General features: G+C 43.5%; 1 protein-coding gene across 1 annotated transcript in view; it reads right to left on the bottom strand.

Moving 5' to 3' along the window:
* Positions 1–15738, bottom strand: part of ATXN10 (ataxin 10) — a 75906-nt gene extending 60168 nt beyond the window's left edge. Inside the window, exons 1-3 of the mRNA XM_063308297.1 lie at positions 15568–15738; positions 9638–9829; positions 6130–6212 (exon numbers count right to left, since the gene is read on the bottom strand). Coding sequence (XP_063164367.1) covers positions 6130–6212; positions 9638–9829; positions 15568–15710 — 418 coding nt within the window. The 5' untranslated portion in view covers positions 15711–15738. The remainder of the gene's footprint in view (positions 1–6129; positions 6213–9637; positions 9830–15567) is intronic.
* Positions 15739–16121: the final 383 nt, after the last annotated feature.

The following is a 16121-nucleotide window of genomic DNA, read 5'->3' as shown; positions in this document are numbered from 1 at the left end:
GCTGGTGCCTTTGTTTGATTTTTCCAAGCCAAAGAGATTTAGAGAGTTCCTATAACCCAATGGAATAGCAAGCATATACCCCAAGTTTGCTGCCCGTTACCTACTTTCCTTTTCATCCCCTTTCAATTATCAAATGCTCGCATCTCATTTTCTCCATAAATATCCCTCCAAAATCAGGCCTGCTTTTTTTGTGAAGAAAATCAGGAATGTGACTAGTACATAGTGTGTTGCACTCAGCTAGGCATAGGCACAGACTCACATGTTAAATAAGAACCAAACCTTTATTTTAAAACTTGCTTTTAAAGCTTATTTCCTCATCCCTCCTACACTCATACATGCAGAGTATGTGTTGTATGTGCACACATGTGTGTTTAGGGCAATACCACCATCACAAACTGTAAGTGGACCTGCAAAAAGAGTCCAAAGTTTGTCAGGAACCTGCATCCCTTGGACACCTGGAACAGCCTGCAAAGGAGTCACATGCATTATTGTGCAAATGAAGCCAGTTAGGTAATTTTGGTCAACTGCAACATGGCAAATACAAACGACCTAATCTGCATCATGTGCACAATGACATCATGGTGCATATGATACCATTTCCTGCCCAGGGATGTCCAGACTGCCTCTTCCTGTGTAACAGCTTAAAATTGGTGGGGATATATTAGCAGACCCGCCCTCCAAAACTGTCCTTAATGGCAGCCATGAGGGTAGAGTTATGTGAGATCACTTTGAGTTGGACTTAGTGAAACTGTGCTAGACTGACTGCACCCACTTTTGTAACAAAATCATTCACTTCCATTAGACTAAAGTTATTTCACATACTGATTTTATTTGGGAGGATTTAGTAGATTTTGTAGATTCTCACATTCCTTTGAATTATATCCTGTTTGGAAACAGGAGGACAATGGAAATGGATACTGTACAATTTTAGGATTGTAACAAACCTGATAGTTAGAAGGTTGAACAGACACACATTCTCTGTCAATTACAGGCTGTTAGAACTTTCTATAGTCAACGAAGGGTTTTATTGCCAACTGTCCCAACTGAAGGACCACTTAAAAATCTGCCTGTACTGCAATAGTTTAGATGCTTAATTACCCATTTCTTTCCTACTGTTAAGCAACTGACATAAATGTTAACGAAGAGAATTGCAGTAAAACCAGTTTTTTCCCTTTCCTTTTTCCTCTTGTGCGCAGAATATTTTGTTTAATAAATGCACCAATAATCCTAGATTTTACTGAAGATCCTCAAGGCCTATAATAGGTATGACATTTCAAGGGGAGGTCATTCGTGGGTCCTACACTGTTGAGTAACTGACAATATTTTCCTTTTCAAGTTGTGTAGTTGGATAACGGCTCCTTTCTGCAGGAGATTCGTCTATAGCTTGCTTGGGAGTCAGTCCTCCTTTTTCAACTAAGCACTGGATAAATGGCTGCCGAGTGGTGAGCTGCTCTGAGTACAAGAGCGTTCCCTGAGAAGGGTTGGTGGAACTATCTTTGTAATTAACACACACATTTTAGAATTGATAAATAATATCTAGGCTGAGGCTTATAATGACAGTTGCCATGGAGCAGAACCCGCGACTTTCACAGATGTTTCAACAGCAACATCCACAAGGAGGAACTGTACAAGCTCAGACTCGGTCCAGTCTCTGCACTTAACAAGGAACAGGCGCAGTAATGTCAATCCCCAGTCCTGATCCAGTGCGCTGGGCAACAGGATGTGGACAGCTGTTTCGATAGCTGCACCCGAGCACGTGCAGAAGTGACCCAGATAGGGAATCTTACTGAATCACCTCACCACATTTGGATTCAGGATCCTGAACTAGCTTCTGCAGAAAGAATTACTGCAATCCGCCTGCCTTCGACAGAAGACCTGTATGCTGCAAGGGTCAAAAGGAGGGTGGAGAAGATACCTGCAGGCCCTTCGCATCCTGGACATAAAGAGTTTCAACTTCTACCATCAGGATGGCACTACAGAGTACCGTATGTCAAAACATCTAGACATCGAAACAGTTTTTTCTCTCGTGCCACTGCTCTGTTGGACTCCTAATTAATGTAGCCTGACATAATGATTGACAATGTATGGTAAGACATGACTGCTAAGAGGTGACCTGTAATGCTCTGTTAGATGTGAACGTATGTTGGACAACAGATGCAGTATATTGTCCCTTAATTCTCCCTTTAAATATGAGTGTTAGTTCATAGCCGTAGTATTATTTCCTTCAATTTTTTTCTTTCTTGATTGTATAGTTTTAGTAAATAACATTATTACTTTATTATTATTTTTGATGTTCTGTAAATGTATTGAGAGGTCTTCCACCGAAGTCAGATTCCTTGTATGTCTAATCATACTTGGCCAATAAAGTGTTCTGTTCTGTTCTGTTCTATTCTAATGTAAACATCCTTCTGTTTCAGGGAGAAAATATCTTGAAAAATGTAGTCTGGGATAGTGAAGGGGCCATGATAAAAATTGCCTAAAGCATAATTTGGAACTTGCCTAGCTAATTATCTCATTTGTGACCTCTAGCACAGGATGAAACTTCGCAGATTTGTTGACTCCATGTCAAGGATGAGTGGAAAGTGAGGCTTAAATATTTAAACCACCTAGTTAGCTCTGCCTGAATGCTGTTAATTTGTTGTTCAGGTCTGCAGTTAGAGCGTCTTTCTGTAAACAGGATCATCTTTATTTTGGTGTAAAAGTTTTTCTTGGCAGCAAAAGCTAGCTGGTGCTTGCAGAGTCTTCCGAAGGAAAGGATGGTGGCATTGTCAGCATACAATACCATGGGGGTGAGTCTGTGTGTAATGCTGAAGGATGACATTCATTAGAGCAGTGTTTCTCAAGCTTGGCCGCTTGAAGAGGTGTGGACTTCAACTCCCAGAATTCCCCAGCAAGCTTCAAGCGGCCAAGCTTGAGAAATACTGCATTAGAGCCTACACTTTGCAATTAAAATAAATACTGAAGAATAGAAGAGTAAGAATAAATCCCTGCTGGACACCCACTGTGATGGGGTTAGTGAGGGCACTACAACCATTGCATTTTATTTGGAAGCATTTCTCCTTCCCTCCCTCTTTTACCCTGGCTTCATGTGTTGTGGGGACTTAACCAATGGTGCTTTATGCATTAAACAAAGATTAAAGAAAAGAAAATTCAGAGCAGTGGATAAACAAAGGATGATACGGCAATGTGACTGCAACGATGGGTGCCAGAAGGAAATGAACAGTAATCTTTTTTAAGCAAGCATCCAGTGCTACTGCCTCCCCCTCGGATTCATTCCTCCCCTTCCAAATATCTGTCCTTTGCCAATTAATTAAAAATGAAACAGGATAACTGATTAAATTAATACTAAACGCTTTGGTTCTAAACATCCATTTTCTATCTTATTCCTTCCCTTATCCAAATTCTGAGCTTTACATTCTCATCTTTTCCTATAATTATAATGATGGGACATCAGTGGGCGTAAGATAACAGACTAAATCTCTACCAAGTCTGTAGCTGACTGTCCGTTCAGTTATAAACTGAATATTAAAGTCTCTCGTGGGCAAATTACATAAATATTCTTTCTTCTTAGCTATTCCATTCGGCTCCCACATAAAAAGGTATTAATTTTATAATTACTTCTACAACACATTGATCCAATAGTATCCCAGGGGGGGAAAAATATGTTTCACTTCAATGCATAATGCAGCAATTAGCAAACAGAGGAAGAAAAGAAACAAGCATCTCAAAACAAAAGCCAAGCATTAATAGTGAAAATTTATAGTGATTTATAGTTCTGGTAGTGTTACAAGGCAAAACTTTTTTTGGAACAGGTTGGAAGATGAAACCACCAGTAAGTCAAATAAAAACTCACACATACAGTATGTTTATTCAAAATTTTGACAAGTATAATATATTCATCACACATGCCATTATTCCCAGAAATGAATACCCCAAATATTATTTTGACAATATAATTACAGTTCTTGCTCCAATCACAGTAGTAAAGAACTGGCACCAATAATGTAATCTGCATCAGTTTTTTTTCTTAGTTACTTAAAAAGGGATTGCCCTGAATTTAAGACTAACAAACTGCACTACTTAAAAGGAAATTCCAATTTAAAAATAATATATGCAAAGATCTGCAATGGAAAAGCTGACTGCTAAATATTATATATCTTGAAGAATTTAATCAGAATCAATGAGCATTTCTTGTCAAATAAATATTGACTACTACCCGAGGAGGTATTTTCTTTAGAATTGTCCAGCTGTAAAGGAGGAAAAAATGGGATAACCTCTTCACGTATCTTCCAATCCCACCAAGGATCCCTCTTCCCAGCCAATGAAATGTGCATTTTTTCATAATCTGCATGTTAGATGGAAATATGTATTTAATGTTGCACGTTGGCTTTGTAGCTCATCCCTAAATTTGTACGGAATGTTTCATTTCACAAAGTGGACTGTATTATCTACGCAATCCATTAATGAGAATGGGAGAAATATGATTTAAGTTAGAGGGTTTTTTTGTCTGTATGAAATAACTGCATGTCTCTCACACACACACACACACACACACACACGTACACATACAGACTCTATACAACTCACGACATTGGCTATTTATTTATTTACCTTCTCCCTTTTCATCATTAAAAACAATCCCAAAGCAGAGTACAAGTCATTAAAAACACTGACCAAAAACTAAAAAGAACTGTAAAACTATTATAATTATTATTATTCTGCAAAACTCTAAAAGTTTTAAAACCTCTAAAACATGAGACAATGCAAAAACAGTCAAGAGCAAGACAAAAGCTTCAGTCCCATCAAAATCTCAGGTGAAGAGGTACATCTTGGGCTGAAACCCGCATCTTAATAGGATTAGCAGCATCTGAACTGAACAGGGAGAGAATCCTGCTCTCAAGTCATTCGTGCCAAGGGCAGCTGCACAAGTTCGGGAAAAGAGGCGGCTGCTTTAAAGTGCTCCTGACCTTTTAAATGGTGTAGTTACCAAAACTGTAATTTTTTTAATCACAAGATTAAAAGGTAGGAATGAGAGACCTCTGAGCAGGGAAGCTCTCCAATTTCTACCCTCAAAACACCCCAGCCCCAAAGAGCTCAAGGGTTACTGGTAAGTTTACAATGCAAAAAATGAAAATGGGAGGCCTGAGGCAGGTTAACTTCTCCTATCAACCTTCTTAGCTCCTCCTATAAATAAGCTAGAAAAGTGGCCCCACCCTTTCCCACAACATCACTGGATTGCCTCCTGAGGCCCCCACAGAAGTAACTAAGGTGAACTGGATCCCCCGACCCCTCAAACACTGCTCAGCCCTGACTGAGATCCTGGTTTGTTGGCAAGGAGCTGCAGAGCCCTGGGTGCCCTGCCTTCTCAATGGGGAAGCCGCCTGGCACTTCCGCAGCACGACTCTAAACCCAGAAACATCCCAGGGGGCATTCCCACAACATGTCCCAGACAGCAATCAAAGCAGGTAGTAATACTTTGCTTTGACCTTCTTAGAGACGAGAGACAGAACTCTTTTGAACGGAAAACCCCCTAATGCCGAAATGCAACACCAACAACCACAGAACATCAGGGTGGGGGGAATCCAGCTCTACAAACAAGGAGGTAAATGCCAAATACGCAAAATACTTTTCTCACACTTAGGCAATCAGGACCTATTTGGTTACCTGCAGGCCTTTGAACAAGAAGGTGCTGACATAACAATGAGAGCCCCTTCCTTTTATCTTACACTGGACAGGGAGAACAGCTCTGCCCTTTCTGTATATTGGGAAGTTCACGATGACAAGGAAAATACCCCTGATCTGGAGAACGTGGCTTTTGTCAGAACCTCGATGAATACACACATGTATAAAGGTTGTTTTCAATCTTATTTATGGAACAGGTAGATAAGTTCCATAAAGAATTAAATTCATCTTAAGATAGAAATGTAGTCATGTTTTATGGTAAGAACATCGTCCAGGCTGCCAGGAAAAAATGTTTTTGTAAAATGGAGCTAGGTAGTCTTTTTTCACGCCACCTCTGTAATAAGGTTAACTGTGTGAGTTCAGAAAGGCACAACAGCTTTTAGGTGAGAGGTTTTGGGGCCTTATTTGCAAGACTGCAGTATGAGCAGCTGCTGTCCAGTATCTTACCTATCAAGACTGAGTCCAGGTCAGTTTCTAACTTCTGTAGCAACTGGATCACGTGGATAGATGCAGCAATCAGACCCAAGCTCCTATTATTAAAAACCAAAAAGCCTCATTTACAAGCAGAGAAACCAGTATTATGTGCAACACTATTATATCAAGACACATTATAAACTCCACAAAACCTAAGTATAATATATACTCTACAATAAACAGAAAACACAGAGCAAAGAAAGGCTTTACTGCTGTTAAACTCTGGGGTAGCATCAAGATGCTGGCAGAAGAGATGGAATTAAGGAAAATGAGGAATTGGCTGAATGAGCCTCAACTGCCTTCTCAACAAACCTATTCGATTAAATCTTACTTCGGTGCCCTGCATTAAAGATCATCCTGTGAACTTCCTGGCTCAGGTGGGTTTGCCACCATCCAGAATTGAAGAGGACCCCTCAGCACAGAGGCATTGCAAATTGATGCAGAACTCCTACCTACTGGGCTTTTTAAAATTCACCCAGGTGGCGCACAGAGCACCAGTTTAAGCCTTTGGATGGTCTTTCAGGGCAGCCCCAGGCAGATGAGGTTGCAACCGTCCAACCTTGAGATGACAAGGACATAAGTGACTTTAAGTAACACCTTCTGACCAAGGAAGGGATGCAATGGGCATACAAGACATAACTGCCCAAAAGCCTTCCTGGCCATGGCCTCTTCCCACTGTTCCAGCAGGAGCCATGAGTCCAGGAGAACCACCAGGTTGGGAAACAGCTCCGAGCATGGGAGCTTGACCCACCCAGAGGTAAAGATGAACCTTCTCTGGCTCCAGAAGGCCTCCAAGCCCAAAGCTGCTCTTTTTTGCTAGGGTCTGTTTCTCCCCATCCAGACCTTAACCACCTCTAGGCACTCAGGCCATTTCATCCTTGACAATGGCCATACTGGCTCCAAGTATTCAAATGTTTCAGTATTTATGAGTTACAGATTCTTCAGGACTATGGAAATGAACAGTACTATGAGTGGTACTTTTCATAACATTGAAAAAATATGTTACTTTGACTCTTCAGACTCTATTGATGGTTGAAATACTATTAAAATGAAATAACTTTAACCAATTGAATTCAGAACAATCCTATTCAGAAGATGGAGAATGTCTGAAATCTGCAACCACCAAACATTATGAATATACAATTCCCAATTTCTGCCCTTTTCAGCATACAGATGAAGCAGTACAAATTATATTTAATCAACAGGTATGAATTACATCAATAAATTCTTCTCCTCATACCCAATTTTTTCTTGTGCAGAAATTCAAATATGAAATACTTTAATATATAAAGCTGGTCACGTGTTCATGACTTGCTCAAATGGGACCTTCCATATGCAGTAATGCCAGAGGCTATATATGTTAGAATATCTTGATATAACCCACTGCCCTCTAAAACCACATTTACAATAAAAAACATCTCAGATGTTCAGTAAGAAGTCATGGAATTTTAAGAAATTAAATGAAAAGAATCAAGTGATGCATGCATGTACTGTTCCAAAATGTATTATCCTTTCTAGAATGTAAATCCAAATAGCTGAACTGAGCTGTATCTCATGATCATCTTCAAATGAAGAACTGATTTCATATTTTTCACACAAAGTATTAGAGAACTCTAGAAAACTAGAACAAAAATATAAGAAGTGGTATTATGGGATCATAAGAGTCTAAGACTTCATAATTGCTATTTATTGGTGAAATGACTTTTAGGTTATACCATGCAACATAATGAGTATGTTGTGGCAAAGATTGGCACATATTCCTGTTTTAAATGACATTACATATAAGTAATTTTACCTATACTAAGGGAGATTTATTTTTTATTTTCTAAGTCTTATAATACAGTATATACACGTTACATAGACATTGTCCTTCTATTATGAAAAAGAGAGCAGAGGTAAAAATTTCTAGATTAAATGGGAGAAGACTAAAAAATATCAATTACCCAGGCAGGAACTTATGCACAAAGTTTAAACACACTTGGTCAAATCTTAAGTTTCAGTGAATCCCTAAGTGAATAGGACAACACCTGCATGGTACAAACTCAGACAAGACACCTTCCTGCAAATTTGAATGCATGTAGTATTCATGAGCAATTGCTCACAGACTAAAAATAAAAACACTGATTGCCCTACAGCTGTCCTGGACTTCACTGCCCAAATGCTGCTGCTTGTTAGTAAAGGTAAAGGTTTCCCTTGACGTAAAGTCCAGTCGTGTCCGACTCTAGGGGGCGGTGCTCATCTCCGTTTCAAAGCCTTGGAGCCGGCGTTGTCCATAGGACACTTCCGGGTCATGTGGCCAGCATGACTCACGGAACGCCGTTACCTTCCCGCCGAAGCGGTACCAATTAATCTACTCACATTTGCATGTTTTCGAACTGCTTGGTGTGCAGAAGCTGGGACGAGCAACGGGAGCTCACCCCGCCGCGCGGTTTCGAACCGCCGACCTTCCGATCGACAGCTCAGCGGTTTAACCCGCAGCGCCACCGCATCCCGCTGCTTGTTAACTGAGGCTAATAATGATTAAGTCCAAAACATCTGGAGGGCACCAGGTTGTCTAACTTTCCCTATCTTATTTATTGAGCTAGTATTAACTTATAAACAAAGCTACTGTATTGAGCTAAAATATGATTATTTTTGCATTTGTTTCTTAAAGCAAAATTACATTTTTACAGTTTGGACTATGGTAGAAGAAATATGTGCACTGTATACATTCTAGTTCAATTGCATACATTGTAGAAGAAAAATTTGTACTATATCTGTATATATTTAACAAGATTTAATGGAGAGACCGTGGCAAGTGAATGGAACCCTGAAACCAGAAATTCTAAGTTAATATGTTATTTCTGCTAGATTTTAATAGCTGAACCAAGCCAAATCCATCTTTGTCTCAATCATTATTATGATTTGCATTTGGGAGATAATAGCTCAGATTCACATAACAGGCTGTTCTAACAATTTCGAGTATTACTCATTGGGTGGCTCATATGCACTAAAGTACTATAAAAATAGTACAAAATTATGAACAGCTCACTGAACTTCCCCCTCTGAATAGTTCTACTGTACAACATACTCAGGCAGCGTAAGAGAAAATAACCTTGCAAAACACCCAAAGGAAAAAAAACAGATTTCAAAATAAAGCCTCATCTAATCTTACTGTCACTTCATTTCTTATACCTTTGAACAGAGTCAAACAAATACAAGATTATGCATCGGTCAGTTAGCATGACCTATGAATTCAACAAACTGACAAGGCTTCACTCACAAGGTTTCACTCTGATGCCAAAGACAAATCATCTCCTATTAATATGCTGAGAGTAGACAAAAGATGAAGTGAATTAACAAAGTAAGAAATGGATTTCAAAGAGAGCAAGCTTCCCAAGTTAAATCAGATAAAAACTCAGAAATGTGAACGAATGATTGAATTTAATCATTTAAATAAACTATGCATGTATAGACCCCGCAAGAGGAGCCAAAATTATACCTCATAACATTTTGGTTATTTGCACACTGCACACAAGCATTCCGCAGGCATCGAAAACATTCGGACAGCAGCAGCAAAGGTGAGTCCAGGTGTGCCAACGCACTGGCATCCTTGTAAGTCACATCAATTTCATGTGAAACTTGTTTCAAAATTTGCAGGAGATCCTGGAACAAACTTTCCGTTGCTGTTTCCCTGAAATGAAAAACAAACATGAAGTGAAGCAAACAGTATTACCAATGTAAACATAAACACCTATATAACGAATTTGCAAAAGCTTCTTTTCTTTTAAATAAAAAATTGCTTATTTCGAGGGGAGAAATGGGGAGGAAGGAGGAGATGGAGATTGAGATTTAGATCCAAGCAACAGCTCCTCCTAATTTATTCCTATTATTTGGGTAAACCAGAGCTCCACTTTCCCATTATTTGTATCAGAAAAACATGACTGCCCAACAATGCCCAGAACTCATTAGTTTTTTTATCAGAACAGAAAAAATAGGAGTTAGAACGTTATGATAGAATGAAGACTGCTAAGTTCTACAGGAATCTAGAGCGTTGCCGCTAATTGTGCATTGACATTTAATTTAGGATTTGCGGGGTGGATACCGAAGAACAAGAACACCAAGGGAGACACCAGGATGGCAACGAACTTCAAAGAAGGTTTATTAAGAAACTGTCCCTGAATATACTCACCGCGCCAGACAGTCCATCCTTAATTTGCTGGGTGAGCCAAAATGGCAAGGACGGTCTCTGGAATTTGACTCACAAAGGGGTCGCTTTCTTTGGGCAAGTTTTATATCCTGCAACCTCTCTCCCCCCCTCTACCCCCAGAGTTGCCTAGTTTAGGCATCAGCAAAAGAAGGTTAGGTATTAATGAGGATTAAACGTCTAGCAGGCGCTGGGCACCTGCTAGGACAAGAGGGGAAATGACTGTCTGATTGGGGGTAGAGCAAAAAGTGGGTTACCTCATCACTTGCAAGAGTGAATAGAAAGGGCAAGCTTGCCTAAGCAGCCTCCCTTCCAGATGTTAACTGAAAAATGCAGGCCAATCACAGGACATGGTGGAAAGCAAGAGGATTATGAGGAGACAAGGTCTCCCAAATTTCATTAGTCATTCCAGAGGTTTTCAAGAGACAGAATCTTTTGGCCAAGACAACCATTTGCTCCACCCACTTTTGCTGGGTTTGCAGGATCCTTCCCCAGTGACTCTGAGCAGGGCAGCCCTGCTCTGTTTGGATTCAGTGCACAACTGTGGTGTCCTCCAGGACTCCAGCTCTCGCCAGAAGCGCAAGTGGCAGCTGTGGCCTGGCGGCCTTTGCACAACTTTCCAGGAGGCCCTGCTCTCAATCAATCATGCCTTCATCTTTAATTATATTACATAAACATCACTGTATTGAAATAATGAAAGAGCCCGTTTGGTGTGGTGGTTAAGGGCCCAGGCTAGAAACCGGGAGATGGTGAGTTCTAGTCCCACCTTAGACACAAAGCCAGCTGGGTGACCTTGGGCCAGTCACTCTCTCTCAGCCCTAAGAAGGAGGCAATGGCAAACCACTTCTGAAATCTTGCCAAGAAAACTGCAGGGACTTATCCAGGCAATCTTTGAGAATCAGATATGGCTGAACAGATTTAAAAAATGAAATAATACAATGTATCATGATTTATAACAACACAATAAAAAGTGGGGGGGGTCACACCTTAGTCAACTCCCAATTGGATTATTGCGACGTGCTTTATAAACGGGGTTGCCTTGAAGACCATCCAGAAACTTCAACTAGTCCAGAATGCAGCAGCACAGGTACAGGTAGTCCTCGTTCAGCTACCACAATCGGGACTGGCAACTCGGTCATTAATCAAAGCAGTTACTAAGTGAAACCGCAGCTGTGCTTATGATCTTACTTCAGCTTCCCTTTGTTTTATAGACCTGCAAGGTCGTAAATGCGAGGACTGGTCAAAAGTTACTTTTTCATCACTGTCATAACTGCAAACAGTTGCTGTACGAGGCAGTCGCTAAACAAGGACTACCTGTAGTTATGGGCATTCCTCATCACTCTCATGTGACTCCACGAGCTGCACTGGTACCCACAGGCAATTCAATGTTTGTTTATTTGTTTGATTATCCCACCTTTATATTTTTATAAATAACTCAAAGCAGCAAACATACCTAATACTCCTTCCTCCTCCTGTTTTCCCTACAACAGCAACCCTGTGAGGTGAGTTGGGCAGAGAGGGAGTGATTGGCCCAAGGTCACCCAGCTGGCTTTCATGCCTAAGGCGAGACTAGAACTCACAGACTCCTGGTTTCTAGCCCAGCACCTTAACCACTGGATGAAACTATAAAGCCCCACAGTGGCATAGGACCAGGTTATTTGCACGACTGCTTCTTCCCAAGGGTGTCTGCCTGTTCCACATGCTCTAACAAGGAGGACACACCCCAGGTCCCATCACTGAAACAGTGTCACCTTATAGGACCTGGGAGGTGTGCCTTCTTAGTGGTGGTCTGTTTTCTGGAATGATCTTCCCCCTTTGTGTTGTGCACCAGTTACGCCCCTTCCTGGAGCGAGAGACCCTTCGAACGGTCACTCATGCCCTGGTCATCTCCCATATAGACTACTGTAATGTGCTCTACATGGGGCTACCCTTGAAGAGTATCCGGAAGCTATAGCTGGTCCAACATGCAGCTGCGCAGGCAATTTTGGGTGCTTCAAGATCAGCACATATTACCCCATTGCTGCGCAAGCTGCATTGGGTGCCAGTTTGCTTCTGGGTCCAGTTCAAGGTGTTGGTTATCACCTTTAAAGCCCTACATGGCATGGGTCCAGGTTACCTAAGGGACCCTCTCATCCCTGTTATATCAACCCGTCCCACCCGCTGATGCAGAGAGGGCATGCTGCAGACTCCGTCTGCACGAGAACTCCACCTGGCAGGGTCCAGGAGGCAGGCCTTCTCTGCAGCACTCCCGCCCTTTGGAACACCCTTCCCCCGGAAGTGAGGCTAGCCTCCTCTCTTTTGGATTTCAGGAAACGACTGAAGACCTGGCTTTGTCACCATGCCTGGAGTAGGGAGAGGAAGAGCCACTCTTGGGGTTGGTTGGCTCCCTAGTCCTGCCGAAGCCGGTCTTGTTCCCCTTTGGGTGGTATTAGATCTGCCATTACTCGGATCTCATTACATTTTATATTTATTTATTGATATTGATATTTATGGATTAATGATATTTATGATTTTATTGAATTTTAAACTGTTTTATTGTGAACCACCCAGAGTCCCCTGTGTGGAGGAGATGGGCGGTGATAAAAAATTGATAGACAGACAGACAGACAGATAGATAGATATGGCTGGCTCCAACCCTGTAGGCCTTTAGAGAGGCAGTCAAGATGTGGCCCTTCCCCAGGCCTTTGGGTCAGGATGAGTACAGTCCCAGCTGGATGAATTGTAACACATTTTAGTCTAGTTATTTCTTTGGCAGGATTTAATGCATTGCGTTGTCTTCCTTATGTTGCATTTGGTTTTTGTTGTTGTTTGTTTGTTTTTTGCATGCCACCCTGAATCACACTGTTTGAGTAGGGAAGCCATATAAATGCTACAAAAAGTTATTAAGGCCCTGCCCATCTATGACTAGACCCACAGGAAACACTCTGAAAAAAGTCAGCCTCATACAACAATATTTTTCCTGGTTTTTATAGAGGTAAAAAACAGGATAAAGTAAGTCAAAACTGATAAATGAATGAGACATAACTAAACAAAAAAACCTATTTCAACTGAAAATTATCTTCAGATCAAATGAAAGACTTGTGAAAGGCAGAAGGAAGAGATGAGAAAGGAGTGGAATCAAAAGATGGGCAGAGAAGATAAGAGGACTGAGAAAGAATGGAGATGAGCATGATTAGAAAAAATGGTTGTTGCAAGAGGGAGTACTGTACCATCACACAAAATTGCGCAAAGGGATCCTGGGCAACAAAGTGTGAATGCCATCACAGTGAATCTAAGGCAGTGTTTCATGATCTAGATTCCCCTCCATACAAGAATCCATGATCACAAAAACGACTCTGACATCGAGACTGGCCTGCTAATCTCTGAATCCGATATTGTCTCTCCCCAACAAGCCATTACCTGAAATGGAGTTTGCCATGGGCCTTGTGTCAGGCTCCCTTCGCACACCTGCCATAAAGCACTGCTAAATGCATCAGCTGAGGGAGAACAAACCTGTGTCAGCTTTCCAGCTTCGCACACAGAGAAAATGCTTCAGCACATTCCTTCACAAACCATTAGAGCCAAGGACAAACTGATAAGGCACCTGGGCTCTAAGGAGCTGGGAGGGGGTGATCAGGAGTGAGAAAGAGATCATTCGTAAGACAGGGAGGAGGGGTGATGTCAGAGAGAAGGAATTACTTTGAATGCTTTGGCACCAAAAGGTTATTCAGAGCTTTGAAACTGTCCTGGGTGTAATTGGATTTTAATAAATGGATTCTTCAGCCTTCTAATGAACTCCCTGGAGAATTGCTTAAATTAAGATCCTGGTACTGGGACCGTCACAGAAAGCTCTGAATCACAAATAATGGCAACCTGCCCTGAGGATGCTACCTTACCTGAGAAAGCAGTACCTGACTCAGAGATTCCTAGCGACCCCTATAGTACATCAATCTATAATGCTGGGGTTAGTGTGGCTGAAGCAAAGAAACCCCAAGGTGGATTGGATTACGGGGCAGTTGCAGTTCACAGATGGGGCATATGGAAGGTGGCTGGAACCTGAGCCACCCCTGGACTTAGAAATAATGGCTGGCGTGGCGGAACTCCCGAAGCCCAACCTAGCCCTGGGGGAACCCCAAATCCCAGTACCGTATAAAGACCTAGCGGCAGTCTTTGGAGAAACTGAGTCCGATCAACTTTCAAGTCCAAGTTTCCAGAAAACCCAACTGATGGCTCTTTGGGTTTCAAATAAAATGGTAAGTCATAAGGTTTAGTTAAAGAACAGCATACAACCAAGCCCAGCCCAGAAATAGAGTACAGTTATTTGGTTCCAATAAAAGAGAATATACAGTATGTAGCTCAGGATTGAACTGTGGAGTCCCTGGTGCTTTCTGAGCTTGGTTGTTTGCTTGCAGATGTTTCATTACCCCACTAGGGAACATCATCAGTGCTGGGGAGGGAGGGAGGGTGGGGTCTGCTCCCTGCTTACACGCAGTAGCTCGCCCTGCCAGTGTGGGTGGGGGTGCGGGGTTCTCCTTGGTGGTTCCTTGATTAGATTACTGTTTTCTGCTTGACTGTTTGTCTGCTATTGATCCCTGCTTCTCTGGGTGTTGGCTGCTGGAGGAGATGTGTTCTGGTCTTTTGGTTTCCTTCCCAGCTTTTTAATTGTCTCTTTTGAATGGTGTGCAAACGCGGTTTATCTCTAGGTGTCTGTCGATGGCTGATGTGTCTGAATGCCCAGCTTCTAGGGATTCCCTAGCGTGTCTGCACTTGGCCTGGCCTCGGATGCTCACCGCTTCCCAGGTGAAACGGTGGTTGAGCCTGTCCATCTGTGGGGAGATGAGGGAGGCTTCATCGCGTCTTCTGACCGCGGGTGGGTGTTCACCGACGCGCCCGGCCAGTCTGTCAGAAGACCCGATGAATTCTGGGAGCTGAAGCCCACACACCTTAAAGTCGCCACGGTTGAAAAGCACCGGACTAGACCCCTTCCGCCACTCGCGTCCGGGCATTCCCGTCAGCCTTCAGGCCAGAAAACGTTCCTGCCCCAGGAGGGACCTCGATGGGGGTAGGCAGCCTCCGTTGCCATGGCGACAAGAGGTGACGCATCAGGCGCACGGCCCCCCCCGGCCAGGAAGCGACCCCCGAGTCCAGCCGCACCCCCCTCGGTGCGCCAACGCGGCCGCCCGGCCTCCCGCCGCCGACACGCGTGCGCGCGTTCCCACGTGACGCCCCGCCGGCACCGTCCTCACCTCAGGGCCGCGTCCCGGAAGAGGCCCGTCGCTCGCCTCAGCGTCGCCGGCCCGTCCGGCAGCGCCGCCGCCCCCGAGGCGTTTTCCGCCAGGCGCCTCAGCTGCGCCGCCAGCTCGGGCAGCGCTTCCCCGCCAGCCGCCATCGCCAGGCGGGGAGAGGGACGTGCGCCGCGCGAGGCGCGTCGAGACGCAAACCCCGCACTGCGCGCTCGGGTCAGAGGTCAGGGGGGTTCGCTTGAGAGGCCTCGTGCCGCGGGCGCCTCTTTCCGCCTCGCGTCCGTGACGTCATGCTCCCCTGCACGCATGCGCGGAGAGACATGGTGACGTCGCGCATGCCGGGGAGTCCGCGCGCGCAGGGAGTGAATTAGCCCGTCGACCCCGGTTGCAACCCTAACTCGAGCGATTTTTGTGATGCTAGACGTGCGTGCATGCAAGGGAGTGCAGACGTGCATGGACGGATTGCAGACGCTGAATCGTGTATTTGAGGATGTCATAACCGTCATGACGCCGCGGGGCCCCCCAGTGGAGCCATTCCCCCACCTGTGTCCCGGGGT

Source organism: Candoia aspera, chromosome 7 (assembly GCF_035149785.1).
Source record: "Candoia aspera isolate rCanAsp1 chromosome 7, rCanAsp1.hap2, whole genome shotgun sequence".
NCBI classification, from domain to species: Eukaryota; Metazoa; Chordata; class Lepidosauria; order Squamata; family Boidae; genus Candoia; species Candoia aspera.
This window is presented reverse-complemented; position numbering and strand designations above follow the sequence as displayed.